The sequence below is a fragment of the Phymastichus coffea genome, unplaced genomic scaffold, assembly GCF_024137745.1.
Source record: "Phymastichus coffea isolate CEN01 unplaced genomic scaffold, Cenicafe_Pcof_1.1 PCOF00004, whole genome shotgun sequence".
NCBI classification, from domain to species: Eukaryota; Metazoa; Arthropoda; class Insecta; order Hymenoptera; family Eulophidae; genus Phymastichus; species Phymastichus coffea.
In genome coordinates, this window is record NW_026706815.1 from 12518154 (window position 1) to 12541173 (window position 23020).

Sequence of the window (23020 nt, forward strand, 5' to 3'; positions counted from 1 at the left end):
GTTCCTTGAGAGTGCATCTGCGTTGCAATTTAATTTTCCGGGTTTATATTTGAATGTATATTGGTAGCTTGTGAATTTAATCATCCACCTCATTAGCCTTTGTCCTGGGTCCTTGCGATTATGCACAAAGTTTAAAGGTTCATGATCAGCAATCAGGGTAAATTTCTTGCATAAGAGATAAGGTCTAAACTGATTCATCGCGTATAAAACTGCAACACACTTTTCCGTGGTAGTATAGCTTCTTTCCGCTTTATTCAACAACCTTGAAAGATACGCTACAGGCCTTTCATGACCATCCACTTCTTGTGATAAAACCGCTCCTATTGCATAATCCGAAGCATCTGTGGTTAAGGTAAAGGTCTTCTTAAAATCAGGAAAAGCTAGGATAGGAGCCTCACAAAGCATCCGCTTCAGCTTTTCGAAAGCCTTTTCCTGTGTCGGTCCCCAGTTATATGCTTGGTTTTTTTTCGTTAAATCACTGAGAGGCTTGGCTATCTTCGAGTAGTCCTGGATAAAGCGACGGTAATATCCGGAGAGTCCAAGAAAAGATCTGACACTTTTCACTCCACTGGGCGTTGGAAATTTCTTTACGGCTTCAATCAATTTAGAGTCCGGCTGAACTCCTTCCGCACTAACAATGTGTCCCAAGAATTTTACTTCTCGACGTAGGAAATTTACCTTGTCCGGTTGTAAGACTAATCCTGCATCGGTAAGTCTTTCAAACAATTTCCCTACTTTAACTTCATGTTCGTGTAAATTCTTAGCGTAAACTATCACGTCATCCAAATACACTAACATTTCTACGTTCAACAGTCCTCGCAGCAACGCATTCATCATTCGTTGAAAGGTCGCTGGCGCGTTCATTAGTCCTTCCGGTATTCTGATATAATAAAAATGTCTATCAAAAGTTAAAAATGCCGTCTCCTCCCTGTCCTCAACTCTTAAGGGACTTTGTTGAAATTCACTGATTAAGTCAAACGTCGAGAAATACATCGAACCTCCCAACTGATCTAGAATATCAGCAATATTAGGTAAAGGGTAGGCATCACCAATAGTCTTTTCATTTAATTCTCTAAAGTCGATGACCATCCTCCACCTTGGCGTGCCATCACTCGCCGAGCTTTTAGGGACAATCTAGAGCGGTGAGTTATAAGGTGAGTTAGATTCTTCGATTATTCCTTCCCTTAACCGTTTTTTTATTTGTTCTGATATAAATTCTCGGTGCACAGGAGGATGCCTATACTGTTTGGTATTAACGGGTACTCTGTTTTCTAAGTGTATTTCATGTTCTATCAAGTTAGTACATGGTAAAGGTTCTCCAGGGAGTAAAAACACATTCGGATATTTCTTCATTAAGCGTTTAATACTCTTGAGTTCATGCGAGTTAAGGTGTCCTGTTCTAATCAATTGCAATAATTGATTACGCCGTTTCTCGGGTTGATCCATAGTCCATGGTTCCTGAAGGCTATCTTTCTGATCTGAATTCGTGTCACTAGAGAATTCCGATTTGTAATATTCAAATGGAATAATTTTCTTTGGGTCCACTTCTATGGTTACTTCTCTCTCATGGGTATTGATAGCCACAATCTTGCAGGTCTCATGATCATTAATGACTATGCCTTCCCCAAGAAACACTTTTTCGTCGGCCACATTTATTCTAGATACCCTTCTGCGAGCGTACTCTTCAGCAAATTAATCTGTATAACTTGACGAGTCCTTGGTGCTAATGTATATTGTACCGTGCCAACCGCCAGTCTCTTTTTGCTATCTGTAATCTTATTACTCGCAGTTTAAAAGCCAGTCGTTCTATCTAGGTCCACTGCAGTTTCAATATCCAATATTTCATTCTCACGAGTTCTAATACTCATTGTTTGTATCAGATCATCTTGTAGTCGGTCAATGGGAACATCATTCGGTAAGAACGGTATCGGGTTCATTACATCACTATTTAATATTGCCGTACCTATGGTCGGAACGGTGTGTGCCGTAATACCGCTCAAGGTAGTGACTTCCCTCGGATCATACCTCGTAATCCAATTTAATGCACTAAACTTAATTAAGTGTAACGTTTGAGTATTTCTCACGTTAATAAAAGTTCGGGCTCTTTACAGAAAATTCGCAATAACGTTTCCGAAAAAAGCAAGAATTTGACACGCGCGCAGTCTGAAAAATTAAAAGAAAATCTTTCGAGTGGCAAACCACGACGTTTGCCAACTCGATGAATCGTTTTCGAGATGTAATTGAGAGCAATTGCATCTATCGGGGAAAGGCCCGACAGCGCCGCAATTACTGCTCAATCTGATCTCTCAATAGCAAGTGTATTTAGAAGGGAAGATCTCTAAGGCTGCTTTTTTCTCATGAGAGATATGGTCTCATGAGTTGAGCTCTTAGAGATCTATAGGATGGGAAGTTAACAGGCTAACCACTGATTAAGAAATTCGTCTCAGGAGATAGCTGAGGCTTTATTTCCAACAGTGCTCGCGCTGCTAAGCAAGGTAGGAAAATGAGTCCTTTTGCCGCAGCGACGAGCGAATTTATACATGCGAAATAGGCTCCTTTCTACGCTTGGTAGCCCCTACAACGCTATTTTTGTCTTTGGCGCAAATTTTATACATATTTTATCGCAAAATGGCTCGAACGAATTTACAATTATGTGATTTAAAAAATGAAACTGGGAAAGATGAATTTTTTAATATAAATTGCATCTCTAGGAAAAATCGCCTTTTAAAGTTATAAGCTATACAATTTAACAATCAAATTACGCCATTTTTACAATAAAATTATGGAAAATTTTTACATGGAAAAATCGCTTGTGGTTAGAAGATTGTTATCCATATAAAAGATGATTAATTTTGCTCTTTAATTTTGAATAATAATTAAAAAACAAATTTGCAATTTTCTTTTTTAGCGGTTTAAAAATCAGCAAATGAGTAACAATCTTAATCATCAATTTTACAGATACTTATGATCGATTTTCTATCTAACCGTGTCATTTTAATTGTTTAAAAAAATTATAAATTGTTTATTTATTGATAACTCAGTTAATAATGGGTTATCAAAGTGTCAAATTCTTGCTTTTCTGTTTTAACACGTCGAGATTGTAATCGCATACTTGAAATAACAATATCGTTGTTTATTGCAAAATAACTAACAATGTTAACTTGTAAATTAGATTCGACTAATAAATATCTATTTGAGAGTTAAATTAACATGAAATTCAAGATCAGCGCATCAAATTTGACTAAGAAATACTTTTGTTCGTTTAAAAAACTTTATAATTAACGATTTTCGGTTGTAAACAATAAATTTTCCCACGGTCGTGACGTCACGCTCCTTATATGGTAATGTTTTCGCAGAGTTGCCCTAACACATTTGCATATACGTGTGAAAAGCGCCTACGCTCAATTACCGATTTTCTCTAATTGTTTCGTGTATGACGGGTTGCCGTTTTGCAGACGAAAATAGGAGACAAATCAGACAGGACCGTTACATAAGTTCACGGCTGATCCATTACACAGGCCGACAAAAAATTTTACCAAGAACCCGAGTATAGTTTTCCGAAGGTTTTTTGCACGCTGAATCCAAATCCGAGGTCAGAATTACTCTGGTGGCTCCGGTTTTCGAGATATCCTAACCTTAAAGTGCAAAAAACGCGATTTTTGCCTATATTTGAGGTTATGTAGCAAAGAAAAGAAATTTTTTTTCAAAAAACTGTATACATCAAATTCAAGTATGAGTTTTCTTCTTTCAAATGCCGTTGAGTATGCTCGGATATCTTTTTTTTTCACGAAGTTACACAAATTTGAAAATTTCAAATTTTATGAATTTAAAAAGCACCACACCATTCAGCCCAAGCTATCTAATAAGTAACCATATTAAAGAGCCACTCACCAATTTAAACCAAACTTGGAAATATGACAAAACACTAAAAAATATTGTGAGCATCGTGCTTCTATTTACAAAATGCTCTCTTACGGGTAGAAACCACCCCTGCCAACCCCTAAATAGGCTCACCCATATAACCCTGGGTAGAGCAAGTTTAATTAACTGCTTTTCGATAAAAAAACTCATTTTCTAATCACAGGTATGCGTACTAATCTCGACCTAGATAAGCCTCATCCCCAAATACCTGCTGAACCCTTTAAAACCACCCCTACCAACCCCTAAGCAGGCACACCCACATGACCCTGGGTAGAGCAAGATTAATCAACTGCTTTTCGGTAAAAAAAACTCATTCTCGGTGGTTTTGGAAACCCTTCAAGTTACTATTTTTCGAGCGAAATATTGATTTCAAAAAAATATCCTCCACCATTTTGAATTCGCTATCTGGCGTTCGCCATCTTGGATTTGAAAAAACGAAATTTTGGTAGTATATTCGAACTCAGCGACCTCGAAAACCCCCGAGTACTAATTTCCAACCAAAAATATGCTAATTCTATGATTTTCATCCACCATCTTGAATCTGCCATCTTGGATTTTCAAAAATGAAAATTCTGACTGTAGATTCGTATTCAGCGACCCCGAAAACCCCCGAGTAAGAAATTTTAAGCCAGAATAGTCAAGAGAAAAATGTATGCCGAAAAGGGTTAAAAGCCACCCCTATCTACCCCTTGCAGGCTTATATACGTAACCCTAGTTACACCAAGTTTAAATAAATCCTTTTTGATGAAAAAATTAATTTTTTAATCACAAATAGACATACACATCTTAACCTGGATATGCCTTATCCCTGTATACATGTACAACCCTTAAAAACCCTTGGGCAGGCTAATCATAGAACCCTGGGTAAGCTATTTTAATCATGTGAAATTCGATGAAGGAATTAATCACAGATAGACATACGCAGCTTATTTTTTGTACGCGGTTGGGAGGGCTGGTTTTAAAGGGTTGAGGAGGTATTTGGGGATGAGGCCTATCTAGATCATATTAGTACGCATACCTGTGATTAGAAAATGAGTTTTTTTATCGAAAAGCAGTTAATTAAACTTGCTCTACCCAGGGTTATATAGGTGAGCCTGTTTAGGGGTTGGCAGGGGTGGTTTCTACCCGTAAGAGAGCATTTTGTAAATAGAAGCACGATGCTCACAATATTTTTTAGTGTTTTGTCATATTTCCAAGTTTGGTTTAAATTGGTGAATGGCTCTTTAATATGGTTACTTGTTAGATAGCTTGGGCTGAATGGTGTGGTGCTTTTTAAATTCATAAAATTTGAAATTTTCAAATTTGTGTAACTTCGTGAAAAAAAAAGATATCCGAGCATACTCAACGGCATTTGAAAGAAGAAAACTCATACTTTAATTTGATGTATACAGTTTTTTAAAAAAAAATTTCTTTTCTTTGCTACATAACCTCAAATATAGGCAAAAATCGCGTTTTTTGCACTTTAAGGTTAGGATATCGAAAACCGGAGCCACCAGAGTAATTCTGACCTCGGATTCGGATTCAGCGTGCAAAAAACCTTCGGAAAACTATACTCGGGTTCTTGGTAAAATATTTTTGTCAAATTCTGTCGGCCTGTGTTATCAACCATGAACACGGTCCACTTTTTACAGGTCTCTGGTATGCGAAACCTTACTCTTGTTGGCGCATAGATCTGATTATTTCCTGTGCCAAGTCCCCAATTTAAGGCAACTGCGATGACTGGTTCATTAACGATTGCGGATTCCTTAGTATCGTCATCACTTTTGCCGGAGGTACTCCTGGTTTTTCGGACGTTGATTCTTCCTAGATGTCGGTCAACATCGTCTTCGCCTTCGGTTGTTGATCTTGAATTTTGTCTTGGTTCTGGCGGCACGTCTGACAGGCTCCCGTTCCATTCGCTGCTGGGCGAGCCCCATCCGAGTTTAAATTATTTGCATTATTCTATTGCTGGTACTTTGGATTAGATCTAAGCTCGCCTCTTTGCTGCTGGCCATAGGCTATTGTTCCATAACGTTTTCCAGAGGGATGGTGATACTAGTGTGTGTCCGGGTTATACGAGGTGTGTTCAAAAAGTAAGGTGACTTTTCAAATTTCACGGGCAACGTACTTTCGATTATCGATTTTTTTGTTTTGTTATGTTGGTACACTCTTCCCGAACATCTGTACCAAGTTTCAAGTGTATAGCATTTTTTGTTTGGTTGTGAGAGGCGCAAAGGTTATAAGTGTTTTGTGTGCTCGGCGATTTCTTGCTATGGAAAAATATGGATCAAAGGATTTGCATCAAATTTTGTGTAAAAAATAAAATAAAGTGCTCCGAAACACTTGAAATGTTGACGGTGGCATACGATGAAACTGTTCTGAGTAAAAAAAATGTTTATAAGTGGTACAAACTCTTCCAAGATGGCCGGGAAGATGCCAATGATGAGCCTCGCTCTGGACGCCCAAACACGTCAACAACTGATGAAAACGTTCAAGCAGTGAAGAAAATTGTCTTGGAAAATTGTCGAATCACTATCAGAGAAGTTGCTGAGGATGTTGGTATATCGTTTGGCTCGTGCCATGAAATTTTTTCTAACGTTTTGGGCATGAGACGTGTGTCAGCGAAGTTTGTTCCGAAATTGCTAAATTTTGACCAAAAGAACCGTCGCATGAGCATCGCTCAAGAACTGTTGAATGACGTCAACAACGACCCAGATTTACTCAAAAGAGTCATAACTGGTGACGAATCATGGGTATATGGTTATGATATCGAAACCAAAGTCCAATCGTCCCAATGGAAGAGCCCAGATGAGCCAAGACCGAAAAAAGCACGCCAAGTTTGATCAAATGTCAAAGTTTTGCTCACTGTTTTCTTCGATTACCATGGCGTGCTGCATCAGGAGTTCTTACCATATGGACGTACGATTAATAAACAGTATTATCTTGAAGTTATGCGCCGTTTGCGAGAAGCAATACGAAAAAAACGCCCAGAATTGTGGAAAAACAATTCATGGCTTTTGCATCACGATAATGCCCCTGCTCACTCATCTTTGCTTGTGAGAGATTTTTTGGCCAAAAACAACACCACAATCATGCCTCAGCCACCATATTCACCGGATTTGGCCCCATGTGACTTTTTCTTGTTCCCAAAACTAAAGAGACCTATGAAAGGACGGAGCTTTGGAACGATTGAAGAGATAAAGACTGCATCGCTGGAAGAGCTCAAGGCTATACCGAAAAGTGCTTATGAGAAGTGCTTTGAGGATTGGAAAAACCGTTGGCATAAGTGTATTGTATCTGAGGGGGATTACTTTGAAGGGGACAACATAAATATTGATAAATAAATAAATATTTTTTCTTAAAAATACAAAGTCACCTTACTTTTTGAACACACCTCGTATACTTATAATTATATACTTTTAAAATTACTTGTGAAAACTCTATTGTTAATAATTTTTTTTTTTTTTTATTAATAAAGCCTGAAGAGGTCAGCAGATGTGCTGACGAAACGTTGTTGAATATAATTAAAATTAAGTGATTTTCCATCTATCACTATTTTCCTTCTCTCCATCATTACAAATTTATCACTTAAAAATCATAAGGGAATCAAGACAGTATGTTACGTTTTGAATGTTTGATTTAGATGACAGCTTCTACAACAAAACTTATTTCTAATAATCGTGGGAAAATGTAACAATTCCGGAACCGGTTTCATGCTTTTTCTTGAGATTTTATGATTGCAAAGAGAAAAAAATTGTTGAAGACAAAAAATGCTTAGTAGATGAGCTGAAAATTGAAAGATCTATAAAATTACATAGATTCAAGTGTTTTTCAGACAATGTACCACATAATAAATAATAGGATTGTTAAAACGCCTCTTCACGGTTTACTTATTACATATGTTTATGCACTTACAAAGAGTAAAAATACAATTTCAATTCTAGATCATCTCGGTATTTTCGTGTCATATGATGTAATACTGATAACTTAGAATTGTTTAGCTGCATATAGAAAAGAAACCTATCAAAATACTTTTCCATCACCAAGTCATTTCGATTCAGAAATTTGGTATCTAATTCTTTTGAAAACTTTGATCTAATAAGATAATGGTATCTCGATTAAATTCGACGCACGACACTGTCATATTATTTCAAGAAATCAATACCATCGAAGGCTTTAAAATAAAACCCAAGATTTCTTAAACATCTGTTGATAAATCAGCGAGAGCAGCATAAGCATCATAGCAGATGGAAAATCAGGGAAATTGGTGATTAGCAACTATTCATATAGCAATAGTAAGGTTTACGGATGGTTCACCCTCGAAATATTAAATAACGAAAAAACTTCGAAGCTAGTCAATATTATTTCATCATGTTCTAGATGAAAATTTATTATTTAACTTTTATGGTAATTTCGTAATTTTTTACGCGAAAAATCCAATCAAAAAGGTTGTTTTTTCCCTTTACGCCGTAGAGGTTACAATCCCCAGAGACAAAACCTATATAGTTATATTCACCATTTTATAACGAATTTTTCAAATTTTTTGTTGTCGAAAAATATTGATATAAACCGAAGATATGGCAGTAATAGTGTTTTTGGGGTAGTTTTTGAGGGTGGTCTTAAGCCCTTACATTTATTTTCCAACAAACTAACAGTGTCATTTTCTAGCCCACTTTTAAACGTCATAGCATATGGAAAATCAGCACAATTGGTAATCGGTAACTATATATTTTATTATTATTTTATTATTATTATTATCATATAGTATTAATAGGGTTTAGTGGTAGTTCACCCTCGAAATACATAAAAATGAAAAAACGCCGAAACACATCAATTTTATTTTATCATTTCCTAAATGAAAATTTATTTTTCAATTTTTTTATGATAATTTTGTAATTCTGTAGACGAAAAATCCACTTAAAAGTGTAGTTTTTTCCCTGTACATCGTAGGGGTTGCAACTCCCCGAGTCCAAAACTATGCGGCTTTGTTGTTTTTTAAGTAAGAAATTTTTTCCATTTTGTTTCATGAAAAAAGATTCATTACAACCAAAGTTACTGCTGTTTAACTGTTTTTATGGGTGACTTTTGAGGGTGGCTTTCACCCCCTAGACAGCTTTTTCCGCCAATAAAAAAAAACCGTGTTTCTTATTTTTTTATAAAGTATAACATATCTCAATTGCAACAAAATTGAAAGCGGACAGTTGGAAATGTTCCCTTGTAAGTGTAGGTAACACACAATACACGCGACCACGAATTTTTCTTCGTCTCGCACTTACCTTACGCAAGAGTATGGGTACATATTACAAGTAAAGAAAAATGAACATTATAGTAAATTTATAATGTAACGGAGTGGATCAACCGATGCAACTTGGGTTTATTTTAAGAACAATCTCCCACGATGCAAAGCTAACCGCCGCTCCGTTAATCACGTATGAGCATACGTGTATTCGCCTTTACGGTTGCTACTTTCGCTCCAATGTCTCCTTTCCAACAGAGTTGAACTCACCTTAAGTTACCTGATTTGTGACACTTGCCTCTTAGGTGTACGAAGACTAATGTTTCTTTCCAATATTTCCTAGATAAAATCGGTTTAAAAAATATCCAGTGACGGATCCGTTAAACTAAAGGGAAACGAAATAACGTAATGCGGCGAATAAAATCAAGACGTTTATAAATATTAGAAGCTACAGTCTTTGATGGGCCGAAAGACTTGCGCACGCGTATAAGATTTACAATTATACGAGGAGAGAGAGAGATAGAAAGAGAGAGAATTTGAAATACTACCGCGAAATCTGACGCTCGGCACGACTGCGATAACGGTCGCGTATACAAAATACTTTCATAAGTATTTTATCGCGCCGAAAAAAAGGAGGTGCAATTACCTACCCTGCGGTGCAATTACGGTGATCAGCCGTAATTGATGTCGGCAAATAACTATTGCTCTCCGGTGATGCTGCAACGGAGCTGCCCTTAGCTCCCAGATCGGTTGCTGCTCTTCCGACTCCTCACTGATCTTGGCTCAGTTGATTTTTCCGATCTTCTCGCTATCACTCACGCACGTATCGAAACTAATAAATTTTCAACAAACTTTTTCCGGTAAACGGTGTAATAGAGTCGGCTTGCAACGCCGATGCACCTATCGCTATTACCAATTATTTAGAAGGGGGAGGGCAAGGGAGGCGGTATATCGCTCCTGACAAGGTAAAGAGAAAGGTGGGCGCAATAATCATTCCTCATATCTTAATAAACCCTTTATTACATCATGCTACCCTGAGCATACAGTTCGGACATTCAAACGCGCGTCTTATTATCTACACTACAATCTACGATCGCTAAAAGAGATGGCCGGCACATTAGCGCCTTGCCATCTCGATACCGACTCGATATAATTTAACTTAGGCTAATAACCGAACCAGCCGCGCCGGCCCGTGAGAGCCTGGTGCAGCGCACAAGCCGTGAGTAGCCTTAGAGTGAGAATTAGAGAGAGAGAGAGAGATTAGAAATTGACCTGACGATTGACGATCTTCGATGCAGGGCCTCGCCGAAGATGGTGATGGCGTCCGATTGCAGGCAAATCTGTCCGTAGTTGGAAGAACTCGACGAAAGATGGGTTGGATCCGTAGCCGATACTAATGTCGTCTTGGTTTCCTCTTATCTTTTGCGGTTGACTGCAGGGGGTCAGCACACCTCTCTCTGCTAATGGCCACTTTCTACTACTCGTCGCGAGTACGCTTCCGAGTGCGTGAGAGACTTCTTCTCACGCTCTCCCCACTCTCTTGCCTAATCGCCACGCGGCACCGTCAAGTGCAGCTAGTGTCACGCGCCTGCCTACACTAATCGCGTTCTTTCTTTCTCTCTTATCTCTCTCTTTCTCTCACTCTCTCTCTTTCTCTCCTACAAGAGTGCATAGTAACAGGCGTTCTTGCCGACCAATGCCATTGCCTCTCTCTATCCTTCTTCCTCTTGCTCGTTGCGGTGGCGACGCTGAAAACATACAGGCATGCATCAGGCACGTGAATTATGTGCTATAGGTCTGCCATGAGTCCACGCCGATGGTAGGGAGAGATGGGGAACACACGGTGCAGGTCGAATCCACCGGCACCGTTACAACGGCAAAACACGAGAGAAAATTTTGTCTGTTTTCCTGCACAACAACTAAGGCTTTACTGAAAATTAAACTCTCTCTTAACCGTTTGCTCTAGCATCGTAAATGCTGCCGAATCGCGAACGTATCGATTAATTGAATTGACTACCGTTGCAATAAATAATATAGATAATAATTATTATAGAACATGAGGAAAAAGAGACATAACAACGAGTTAGCAATCTTACTCATTATAACCTACAATATGTACAATATGCAAATTTTTAATATTTATTAGATATATATCCGTTAATTCTGTATATATTTTGTAAGCAAACATTATTCTTGTAAACTATTGCTTATTATTATTTTTAGCATGCGGATTTTACCACACCACCAAGATACCGGAGGATTTTTCGTAGCAGTTTTGGAAAAAATTAAACCTTTGCCATGGGAAATGGACAATTATACACTTAGTGCTGTAAATATAGTTTTAAAACAGCCTTCTTCACAAAGTGAAGAATATGGAACGAATAATGAAGGTAAAAAGCGAAATTTGGAAACTGATATGAAGCCTTGTGGTCCTCAGAAAAAACGTAAAAGGCTTCAAGGTTACAAAGAAGACCCTTTCGTATTTTTCAAAAATAAAAATGAAGATATTTGGCCGTCTATACAGTAATGATAAATTCTTGTTTTTATTACAATTTATGTACAAATATTTTAATACTAATCACCAATTTTTTATATTAGGGAATTTTACGACATTTCTGATAACTTGAATCCAGAATGTTTATTAGTGAGGTGTTATGAAGGTAAAAAGAAAAATATATACTTCACTTCTCCACGAATACGAGATCTTGTTATGTGTAACGTAGACAAAATAAAAATGATAAATACTGGCATAAAAACCTTCGTTCGTTGCGATAACAAAAATATGATTTGTGCATTCCGATTAGCTCAAGAAGGTTTGAATAACATAGTACATTTCATTGGTGACTGTCGTAAAATTCAGATATTAAAAGAAGATCTTATTATGCTTCTTCAAAATAGTGATCATAATATCCCACCTGAAATTTCCAAATTAAATGTAGTTACACAAGAACGTTTGAAAAGCTTTGGTAAATATACATTTTAGAATATTATTAAAATTTAAGCAACATTATAATAAATGTTTTTTTCCATTTTCAGCTAAAGGTAGTTGTATTCTAATTTACGAAGAGATAAATACTGCTAATGAATATCCTTTAAAACTAAAATTAGTAGGATGGCGAGGAAGTATGTCATTAAGAGCTTACATTTCTACTTATGATGCTATTCATTATTTGCGCTTACTAGGTGGAGACTGTTCAATGTTTGGTAATACAATATTATTTAATAAATTCAAATGTAAATAACTTGAATTATGATAGTTTTTTGTACTTGACATAAAAAACTATCTCGTCGGTATTGAAATCTCTTTCGATAATTGGTCGCATTATATCTCTGATTTTATTCTCCACAGCAAATAGCTTCCGTTGCAATATATTTACTGACTAGTTTGTCTAGAGATAATAACTAAATATAGTTTCCAGTATTGCTAAAATTTAGGCAAAACTTTTGTTCAAATCTCTCCGTTGACGCAATCAGCCCTCGTCATACAACGCCGCCGGGCTCGCGTCGTAACTGTGGTCTCATAGCTGATAGTGATTCTTACTTGTCCATGAAGCTGACTCGAACGCTCAAGGAGAGAGCCACCAGGCCTACACTCTCGGTCGCGCAGAGAAGACGAATAGCTTCAATATTCCGGAAGGAACTCAACTCGCAATTTTCAAATTCCGTTTGAAAAAAGAAGCGCGAGACTCCTTCCTTTCTTTTAATCCATCATCCAGGGCCAATTATACCATACTTTGGTGATCGAGAGGGCGGTCAGATTAGGTCAACTACCTGCCCGGGAAGCCAGCAGCCGACTCCTTCTTTTTATATGACGCATTCTTTTATTACTGCGCATCGGTCCTAAAGCAATTTGAGTTTCACCCAAACATGTTAAGAACGGATATCTGTTTTTAACAACGAGGAAAAACAGATGAGCGACAGTAGACATGCGCCAGCGGAGAAGTACTATAAATTATCACGCGCTTCAGTTCGACTGCTTTCGCTAAAGCCCTCATAGTCGTAAAGTAAACCATTAACGCACTGAGACACACCTTCGCCACGTGTAAAGGCTCCATTTTTTTCTCTCTATACCTGAGCGCAAATAGCGTAAACAACTTTATTCACTGTAATTCATTCTACGATGATCTAACCAATCGTGCGTACTAAAAACTGTACTTATCGAGTCTCCTTTCTATTGCACCTGGATCATATTTGATATAAAATATAAGAATGATGAATATGATTAGTAATAACCTAATCACCTAATTGGAGCACTGTTAAAGTTATTCCTTATGAATGTTTATTAATCTAACGTTTCGGACTGGTAAAAGCAGTTCTACTTCAAAATTCTAAAAAAATTCTACAAAAAAAAATTATAGAATAGAAACAAATAAATGTTCAATTCAGATAAAAAGATTAGTTATATTTTCAAAGTATTTTTCACAGTCTAGATAGCAATAGAGAACATCGACTCAAATTTTCAATTTGGCCTGGTTGTCGTAGAGACTTAGATTTATTTTTAATTTTACAGATGGTGAAAGCAAAATTTACATAAATGTTCATTTCTTGGTCCACGGCAAACGTGTACTTTTCCTAGAGAACTTTTTTTTATTTCCTAATTTCATTTACAATCTGTCAGTGACAATAGATAAATCTAATAAATTTTGATTTGAATCTATGTTACGTAAAAGTAGTTTACCATAGTACCAAAACGTATACGTATTTTACAAAGCTTGCTTTATGTATATAAGAAAAATATTTTATATTTTTTGGAATCTTGAAACTGATGGTGTTTTGAGCATTAAACTTTTCGTCAAGCAATTAGAATATTCCTATAGTTGGTTGGTGCATCTTGTGTAAATCGCTTTAATTTATTTTTTTACAGTTGGTATGTTAACGATTTTCATAATTATTTCACTTATAATAAACCATAGTTCAAATATGATGGATCGTATAATTTTTTTAACTGTGGATTAAGTTGTTAATGTTTGGTCCAAATGTAGTCTCTTCACGTTAGTCGACGATCCAAGTGCATACCAAAGTATTTATTTTTATTCCCTTGTGGTATTTGTTGGTTGTTAATGTGTAGTAGAAAACGAGTTTATCTTATTTAAGGTGTAAGTTATCTTAATTCACTTGTTTACATTTATTAATATTCTCCATTTCCTAAACCTGAGTATTACTTTGAATAAATATTTCTGCATATTATTAGAGGCCTTTGTTGCCTTATAGTAGGATGTTAGGATATAGTATGTAACGGAGGATCTCGGCTAGGCCGATTTCATCCGTTTGGATTTCATCCATGACCGCGCACCGTGCTAAGCTAAGAGTGTGTGCCTGTGGCACGCACACTCATACTTGGCTCTTGTTTTCGAGGTGCGGCATACCGACTGAGCTGATGGACGGAGCAATCGAGATGGCACGGAGGAAAGAAGAGGAGAGAGAGAGAGTGTGTGTTCTAGTTGCGAATCCCTGCGCCAATTTTGAGAGAGAGTATCTTCTGGGCATTAGCAGAGACCGTCACACGCACGGATTGAACCAAATCTTCAACAATTTTCCGGAGTCGTTCCCACAACCTCGCCAACGTTTCGTTTTCGGATGCACGCACGGATGAGAAATAGGGTCGCGCCCAGCCATATCCCGAAGGATACCCGGTATCGGTGTGTGTGTGTGTGTGGGTAACCGGCAAAGGGCGTTGGTGCGCGTGTGAGTGGACATCGTCGCTGCTGCAGATACCGAGTGACCGGAAGACAGCGGGAACAACAACAGCTGCAGCGGAACCAGCAACAACAACGAGCAACAACGGGTTTTTTGTTAACAATATTTGAGAGAAATCGAGCCAATGGTCGAGTGAGAGGTCGAGCGAGAAAACGAAGAGCGACGGCAATACTACTAAAGAGGCGCTCATTGGGAAGGAGCGCACCAGTGACGTCATCCAATGACGTCTTCCAGCCGTCAGAGAGGCTGACGGTCGAGGTCGGTGCCGTGTTCTCTTTTTTCTCTCTCTCTTGTATGTTTGGGCGCCAGGTGATGGGTGGGCAGTGTGGCAGATCCACCAACTAACTCGTCGGCCATATTAACGGTGGAAATTGTTTATCGGGAATTCATTGTGACAAATAGATTCAAAAGGCAATCGGCAGGCTGACCAGCCACTAATTCACCTTCGCGCTCGCGATTTGTTGTTGTGCCGCTCGTAGTCTATCGGCATGAGATCGCCGTCTTGTAAGCTATTGTTGACAAGTAAATGATTAGTGTATTAATCCGCTGTTGTGTTTATTCGCCGCTATGTCACTCCTCATCCCGAATCTTAATCCGTGCATTTAACGTGGTTTTGCTTGATGCGTTAATCAGTCGTGGGAACGTCTTTTGCTTCCCGAAGCCTCGAAATAAATAATTTGTGTGAACGGCCGCGAGCTACCCAGGCGAGAACAGTCGATGCTCCGTTACAAGTATCATATGTACATAGATACCATACTCCAACAAGTATTATAGCCTGTCAGGGAACAGTAATTTTGAATACAATCATGCTCAAATAGCAAGGGGATTCGACTTCGTAACGTACTGCGTCAATGTTGCGCCCCGCGATTTATTTTTAATGGGTCCTTTCTTGAGAGCCGACGCGAACTCCGACGAGCGTGAATCCGACGCGATGACGGGAAAAGGTGTAACACGTTCGTTTATATTTTCCTATTTTCGCGACAGAAATGAGCCCAAGTCGGGCAAAGTCCGGGCTAGCCTGTCTCGTGCAAATAAATGCACTGGAGACAAACCGTCGCCTTACAGAATTATCCCGCGAGTTCCCGTGGATGCGGTGCGGATTCTACGCACGCACAACCACTCGTTCGCGTCCGGCCGATAAGATGCCTAGAGAGAGAGAAACCGAAGTGCGCACCAAGGAAAACCAGGGTACCTGACTTTAGGAGGGAGCGTGGAATCGGTGGCTCTCTTTTCTAGTTCCGCTATTTTAGAGTAAAGAATTTTGGATTATTTATTCGAATTTTTATTTCACTTTTGCTGGATTTTTTGTAGTTGGCATTAAAAATGGTAATGTAACTGGAAAGGTACACGATACAAGAAACTCTTTCCCGAACATGTGCCGTACCGTATTTTTTGATACGACGTGTGGAAAGTGAGATTTTCAACACACATTCTTTGCCGAGCGTGCGGGAAAAACGCACTTTCCGCATGGAGTGTCGATAAATTCTACGACTTCATGTAATTCGTCTTCCACAGCATTTTTCACATAATGAAAAAAGTTTTCAGTCTGCATCTGATCACCATGTCTAACATCAGATTTAGAATATAAAAATATATTATGATCATCTTCAATAACTTTTTTTATAATAAATTTTTCTCAACGATTCATTATTATCAAAATTGATTTTACTGATTTAATAAGTACTTGAATATCCAAGATTAAATAAAGGAGAACAATCGTGACTGTCACGTAAATTTCTAATTTATTGGCTTGTGTGTGTATGTGTGTGTGTGTGTGAGAATATGTCTAATAAAGACAAAAAAACGCACACAGCCTTATGCGTATTGATGTTCAAATACTGAAAACTGTAGTGTACTATTATTCGCCTATTTTAATTAACATCTTACAATTATTTAACTATTTGAATTTGAATTTTTTAGTGGATCCATCGGAACATAGTATTACTAAGTTATTTGTGTTACGAAACCAGTAATTCCTTATTGTTGTTTATCTTTTCTTGTTTGTTCTGCCTTCTTTAGGACTATTTCTCAGACTTGTGTTATTAACGGCTTTCCAGGTTTCGGTTGCATTTACCGTTTCTTCGGAAAAGTTAATATCTCGCTGATTGTTAGTATCCATTTTTACTGTTCTTGGATTAATGCTTTTGACTATGTTTAACACTATTTGAATAACTTATAGTATAAACTTGGTACAAGTCCCAAGAGAGTGATTGATCATATGCACGTACTAGATGAGCATTACAAAATGCTGACCTAAGTGATAGATATGTATTTATTGCAACAAGCCTTTGTATTCAATGTGGCTTTTGTACTCAAGATTCAGTAAAAGTTATATATTTTTTTTATAAATTTATTGCATGGCTCTAAATAGGAACTATTTTTAGGAACTATTTTGTACGGAATTAACTGTGAACCGATTCCTCATCTGAAACCTTCACCTTCCGCCCCACTCTGCCGCTGCTAAATTGTAAATGCTTGCTTTCATGCACAGTCGATTTTTCTCTGTTTTGATATGTGGTGGACATTTTGGGTATAACGAGAAAAGTAAAAAGTAATAATGGAGAGTGAGCGTGCGCTAACTTCGTTTACTTTTCAAGTGCACGTAAGAGAGAGAGAGAGAGAGAGAGAGAGAGAGAGAGAGAGAGAGAGAGAGAGAGAGAGAGAGAGAGAAATGAAAGGAGAAGAGAGTGCGTAGGAGGTCCATCGTAAGACTATCGACGAGACCATTGATAATATCCCTTTGGCACTGGCCGCAGTTGCACCGCATCGAACTGTGACAAAATCACCCGTTGCCACTAATTCTTTGTTACCTGGGTAAGTGAGGCGCTCTCGCTAATGGCAATCGAGGAGCGAAAAAGAAGAAAGCTCATTAAATAATTAACTCAATCTCTATACCTTAATAAACTCGCAATCTTATTATTAATAACAGAACCAAACTTGCGCTATAGCCTAAACTAATCTCTACTCTTATTCATATTGAACAACGAACTAACTTAGCCTAATCACGAATATATTCTACACGCTCTACGAAGGTGGTCCGATAAGTACTTAGCCTACAAAAGAAAAACGAAAATTTTGGAAAAGTCGCGTTTTATTTTTCAACATCGTCTTCTTTTAGTTCGATACACTTGGCCCAGCAATGCTCTAACTTCTTTAACCCGTCTGAAAAATACGTTTCCTCGAGGTCTGAAAAGTAGGCTTCCGTGGCAGCGATTACCTCCTCATTCGACTCAAATTTCTGCCCGGCGAGTGACTTTTTCAAGTTTGGAAACAAAAAGAAGTCGTACGCGGCTAAATCTGAAGAATACGGTGGATGGGGCAGCAGTTCGTAGCCTAATTCGACCAATTTGGCCATGGCGACGGCGGAGGTGTGAACCGGTGCGTTGTCGTGGTGGAAGAGCACTTTTTTCTTCGCCAAATGGGGCCGTTTTTTCTGCAATTCGACGTCGAATCGGCCCCATAATTCGGCATAGTACAGCCCTGTGACCGTTTTGCCCCTCTTCAGATAGTCGATGTAGATCACACCTTGTGAATCCCAGAAAACGGTGGCCATCACCTTTCCTGCCGATGGGGCAGTCTTCGCCTTCTTCGGAGCACTTTCGCCGGGTAAAGTCCACTATTTCGACTGTTCCTTGGTCTCTGGTGTATACCGGTAGATCCATGTTTCGTTGACTGTCACAAAACGACGCAGAAACTCCTTCGGATTGCGCTTAAACAGCGTCAGGCATTGCTCTGAAGTTGTCTGACGGTTGCACTTGTTGTCCGGAGTGAGCAAACGCGGCACCCATTGCGCCGACAGCTTTCCCATGCCCAAAATTTCATGCAGGACATGACTCACGCGGTCTTTTGAGATGCCTACGATCTTAGCTATCTTGCGCACCTTCAATCATCGCTCTGCCAATATGAGATCGTGAATTTTTGTCACGTTATCCTCCGTGGTAGTCGTTTTCGAAGCACCTGGACGTGGCTCTTCAAAAATCGACGTGCGACCACGTTGAAACTCGTTAAACCAATTTTTGACGGTCGCCATCGAAGGAGAAGAGTCATCGTACACAGCATCCAAACGCTTTTTGATTTCGCTGCGCGATTTCCCTTCCAAAAACAAGAATCGAATCACCGACCGATACTGCTCTTTTTCCATTTTTCAAAAATCAACGAACACACTTGCTTTCACACGCTCTCAAAAATAAACTACAACTCCGATCCGGCTGAAATCTTGACAGTAACCATCGAGAAGGTTGTACTACGTGATAGAATATTTCTTTTGCGAGAGTGGCGCCATCGGGCGGTGAGGCTAAGTACTTATCGGACCACCCTCGTATAACAATCAAAACGAGATTCTTAACCTATTCATAAATAAACGCAATAATACGAGGATGGTTTGAAAAGTCCGTGCAAAGTCAGAGAGATGGCGCTACTAATGCGTATCAAGGTTATTTTCAGTTAGTGGCATATCTTGGAAGAGCACACACCAAGTTTCAACCAGATCGGCTAATAAAAAAACTTTGCGTTTTACATTCGTTTCAGTCAAAGAAATCGATTGGTTGTAAAAAAAATGGACGAAAAAGAATTTCGTGTATTGATTAAACATTACTTTTTCAAAGGTAAAACGCCTCAGGAGATTAAACAGAAGCTTGATAAACATTATGGTGATTGTGCACCTTCGATTAGAATGGTTTATAAGTGGTTTGAAAATTTTCGGAGTGGCCATATGAGCACAAAAGACGCTGAACGTTCTGGACGCTCTGTTGAGGTTACCACTTCAGAAATCATTGATAAAATCCATGATATGGTGATGGTTGACAGATGAGTGAAGGTGCGTGAGATTGCTAGTACTGTAGGTATCTCGAGCGAACGGGTACATAATATTTTGCACCAACATTTGGACATGAAAAAGCTATCTGCTAGATGGGTGCCGCGATTGACCAAAAACTAGATCGTGTGAAGTGTTCCAAGAATGGTTTGCAGCTGTTCCAGCAAAATCCACAAGACTTTAAGCGTGGTTTCATCACTGTAGATGAAACATGGATACATCACTACACTCCTGACACCAAAGAACAATCTAAACAATGGGTTACTAAGGGGGAATCTGCTTCGAAAAAGGTGAAGACAATTCCTTCGGCCGGTAAGGTTATGGCGACTGTCTTTTGGGATTCGCAAGGAATAATCTTCATCGACTATCTGGAAAAGGGTAAAACCATTAGAGACGAATACTATTCATCGTTATTGGATCATTTGAAAACCGAGTTGCTAGAGAAACGTCCACGATTGGCCCACAAAAAAGTCCTCTTCCACCACGACAATACGCCAGCTCGCGCCTCAGCAGTTGTGGCCGCAAAACTGATGGAGATAGGGTTCCAACTCGTTTCACATCCCCCTATTCTCCAGACTTGGCTCCGTCGGACTACTATTTGTTCCCTAATATGAAAAAATGGCTGGCGGGGAAAAGATTTTATTCAAACGAGGAGGTGATTGCAGAAACGAATGCCTATTTTACAGACTTGGACAAATCCTATTATTTGGAAGGGATTAACAAACTAGAGCAGCGTTGGATGAAGTGTATAAGCCTAAAAGGAGACTATGTTGAAAAATAAAAAAGATTTATTAAAAAAAATCAAACAGTTTTTATTTTTGCACGGACTTTTCAAACGACCCTCGTATTTCTTTGTGACGCCCGAAGAAGCTGAAGAAATGCCCGACAAGTGAATGCCTGGACCATTCACCGACTTAATACTAATTGTAACTAACGTAAGACTACCCTTAAACCTCGAGATAGCCGGCACGTTAGCGCCTTGCTACCTATTTAAACGCGTACCTGTCGCCGTATGACCAGAGAGAGAGAGAGAGAGAGAGAGACAGATTCAAAAGACAAATTTGACCCGGCTCGAAACCGCTCGCCTCTTGGGAAAAAGCTGCTGTTGGCGAAGCTGCTGTCCTGTCTCTTAATGTCCAGCAGGATGTCGCCGCACGAAGCTGGGGCTGGTTACCATAAGCGATGTCGAGTTGGCTGTTACCGGTGGTGTCGGGCTGGCAGTTACCGGTGATGTTCAGCTGACAGTTGCCGGTGATGTCCGTTTGAAAGCGTCAACTTTGGGCTTCTCTTTCTTCCTCTTGCTCCCTCCCTTGCAAACTGACTGTCGAAACTCTTTTGTTAACGTGCACACTTTTTTAGCGCTGGCCTTCTCATGGTCATCCGCTAGCACTCGCTTTTCTCCCTACTTGACCTATTTCTTAGGCGGCATGCGATGCACCGTTTATCAGTCACGCGTCGCACGCCTGCCTAAATCTGTATAAACTAAATGATCACTCTCTCTCTCTCCGCGATTCTCAATTTCCAGCATGTTCGGCTCCGTTGGTCAGTCCTCGGTGCTGAAAACAAAAAGGCCAAGTGTTAGGCGCATTTTTAAATGCGCCCAACGTTGGCCACCATACCTTGCCGAAGAGGGAAGGAGAGAGAGATAGGGACTGAGAGCAAGCGTACTGTTTCTCTCGTCACAAGCCAAATAAAGAAGCATGTGAGTGATGCAAGAGGACTAACGACAATAGCAGGAACAAGGATGGCAGCATCTGCAAGACTATTGGTGAAGAGCAGCAGGAACGAAAGTGTTATGAGCAGCCGAGGAACTACGTACCGCCGACAAGCAATGAACCTCACAGTACAGCAGCATCATCACACGGAAAAAAAAGCTGGCACAATGGAGGTGGACAAATTTTCCTCTTACTACAAGTAGAGCCACCTAGTATTGGGTAAGTCTATATTCGCCCAAGTTTTTATTACGAGTACCTCAGGTAACTACGAGTACTTAGTGGTGCGTACGCAACTCGTCATCTGAGCGAACGTCAAGACGAGAATTCAGGGCATAGCAGTACCGTAGTTTCGTTTTAAATGAGCCCCACGTTGAACGGCTTACTAATATGGATGAAGGTTCTTTCCACTTAGGAAATTCCTGACTGAAATATATTGTATATTTATATTCTCTCTCAATTACCAACGACGTTAACCCTTTAACGATGAAAAACATCATTTTGTGAGCATGTGATTGCAAAATTCATTCGTAAAACAGAACAAAAAATTGATCTGAGATATTGTTCTTTATGTATTTGGGCGTACTAAATCTAAATCTGGGCTCAAAATGGGAAATTTTTGTTTACAAAAAAAAAATCGTGGCTTTTTTATAAAAAAAAAGTGAGAAATTTTTTTTTCATGAATTTTTTTCTACCCCTAAGCGCATCAAAATTGAAATCTTTCTTCAACCATGGCTGCATAAAATCATTGTACTTTAACAGAAAATTTTTATATTTGAGCTTTGTTTTTCAAAATGACGGATAAAATGCCGAAATCTGAAGAAAAAATACTTTTCTCGTTCCTATTTTTTTCCAAAATAATGAGGTTTAGGAAAAAGTTTTATAGAACAAAAATGTCTTATGATTCGTCAAGGAATACTCTCAAATTTTTTTCAGAGTTTTTGGAGAAAATTTTTGATTTTCAAATAACCACAAATTATAAATTTCCAACAATTTTTCAAATAAACATAAAAAAATTAGAGAGTATTCTTTGACTCATTCTAAGACTTTTTTGTTCTCATAATTTTCTTTTAAGCCTATAGTTTTAGAGAAAAAAATTATCTAACTTTTGCGAATTCCTTTCAACCGTGTCCACTTTTGAAACTTCCCAATATAATTTAGGGTTCAAAGGTACGACATTTCCATTTTTCAAAATACTCTAGATACAAAAAATGACCTGAATACCTATAAAATATGCTTAGTTTCAGTTTATATTGAGATTTAACTCTTAGTGCAACCTGGAGATAACGGCGTGGACGTGGTAAAATTTTGTTTTCTTCGGGGTGCTTGTTTATAGTGAGTGCCCTTGCCTCTCACTGTACGGGGTGCATTTTTTTAGTGAGTTCTCTTGCCTATCACTGTACGGAGTACTTCTTTTTATTGAGTCCTCTTGCTCCTCACTGTATTCAGACATTCGAATGCTTTTGTTTCATACATGTACCGCAAAAAAACTAATTGCAGTTTTCATAGTACATGTATGTTCTTATTGAGCAAGTGGAACCACTTTTTTTGGTTATTTTGTCGAAGTGTTGTATGTTTCTCCTGATTTTTTTAGCATCATGAATGTAACTTTTAGTTTTTGATATTGCAAATTTTTTAGTTCCAACTTTCTTTCCACTATGA

General features: G+C 38.7%; 1 protein-coding gene across 1 annotated transcript in view; it reads left to right on the forward strand.

Moving 5' to 3' along the window:
- The window catches only part of LOC131666910 (tRNA (cytosine(34)-C(5))-methyltransferase), a 304687-nt gene that overhangs the window by 215890 nt on the left and 65777 nt on the right, over positions 1-23020 (forward strand). The window contains exons 8-10 of the mRNA XM_058939987.1: positions 11360-11659; positions 11735-12102; positions 12173-12340. Coding sequence (XP_058795970.1) covers positions 11360-11659; positions 11735-12102; positions 12173-12340 — 836 coding nt within the window. The remainder of the gene's footprint in view (positions 1-11359; positions 11660-11734; positions 12103-12172; positions 12341-23020) is intronic.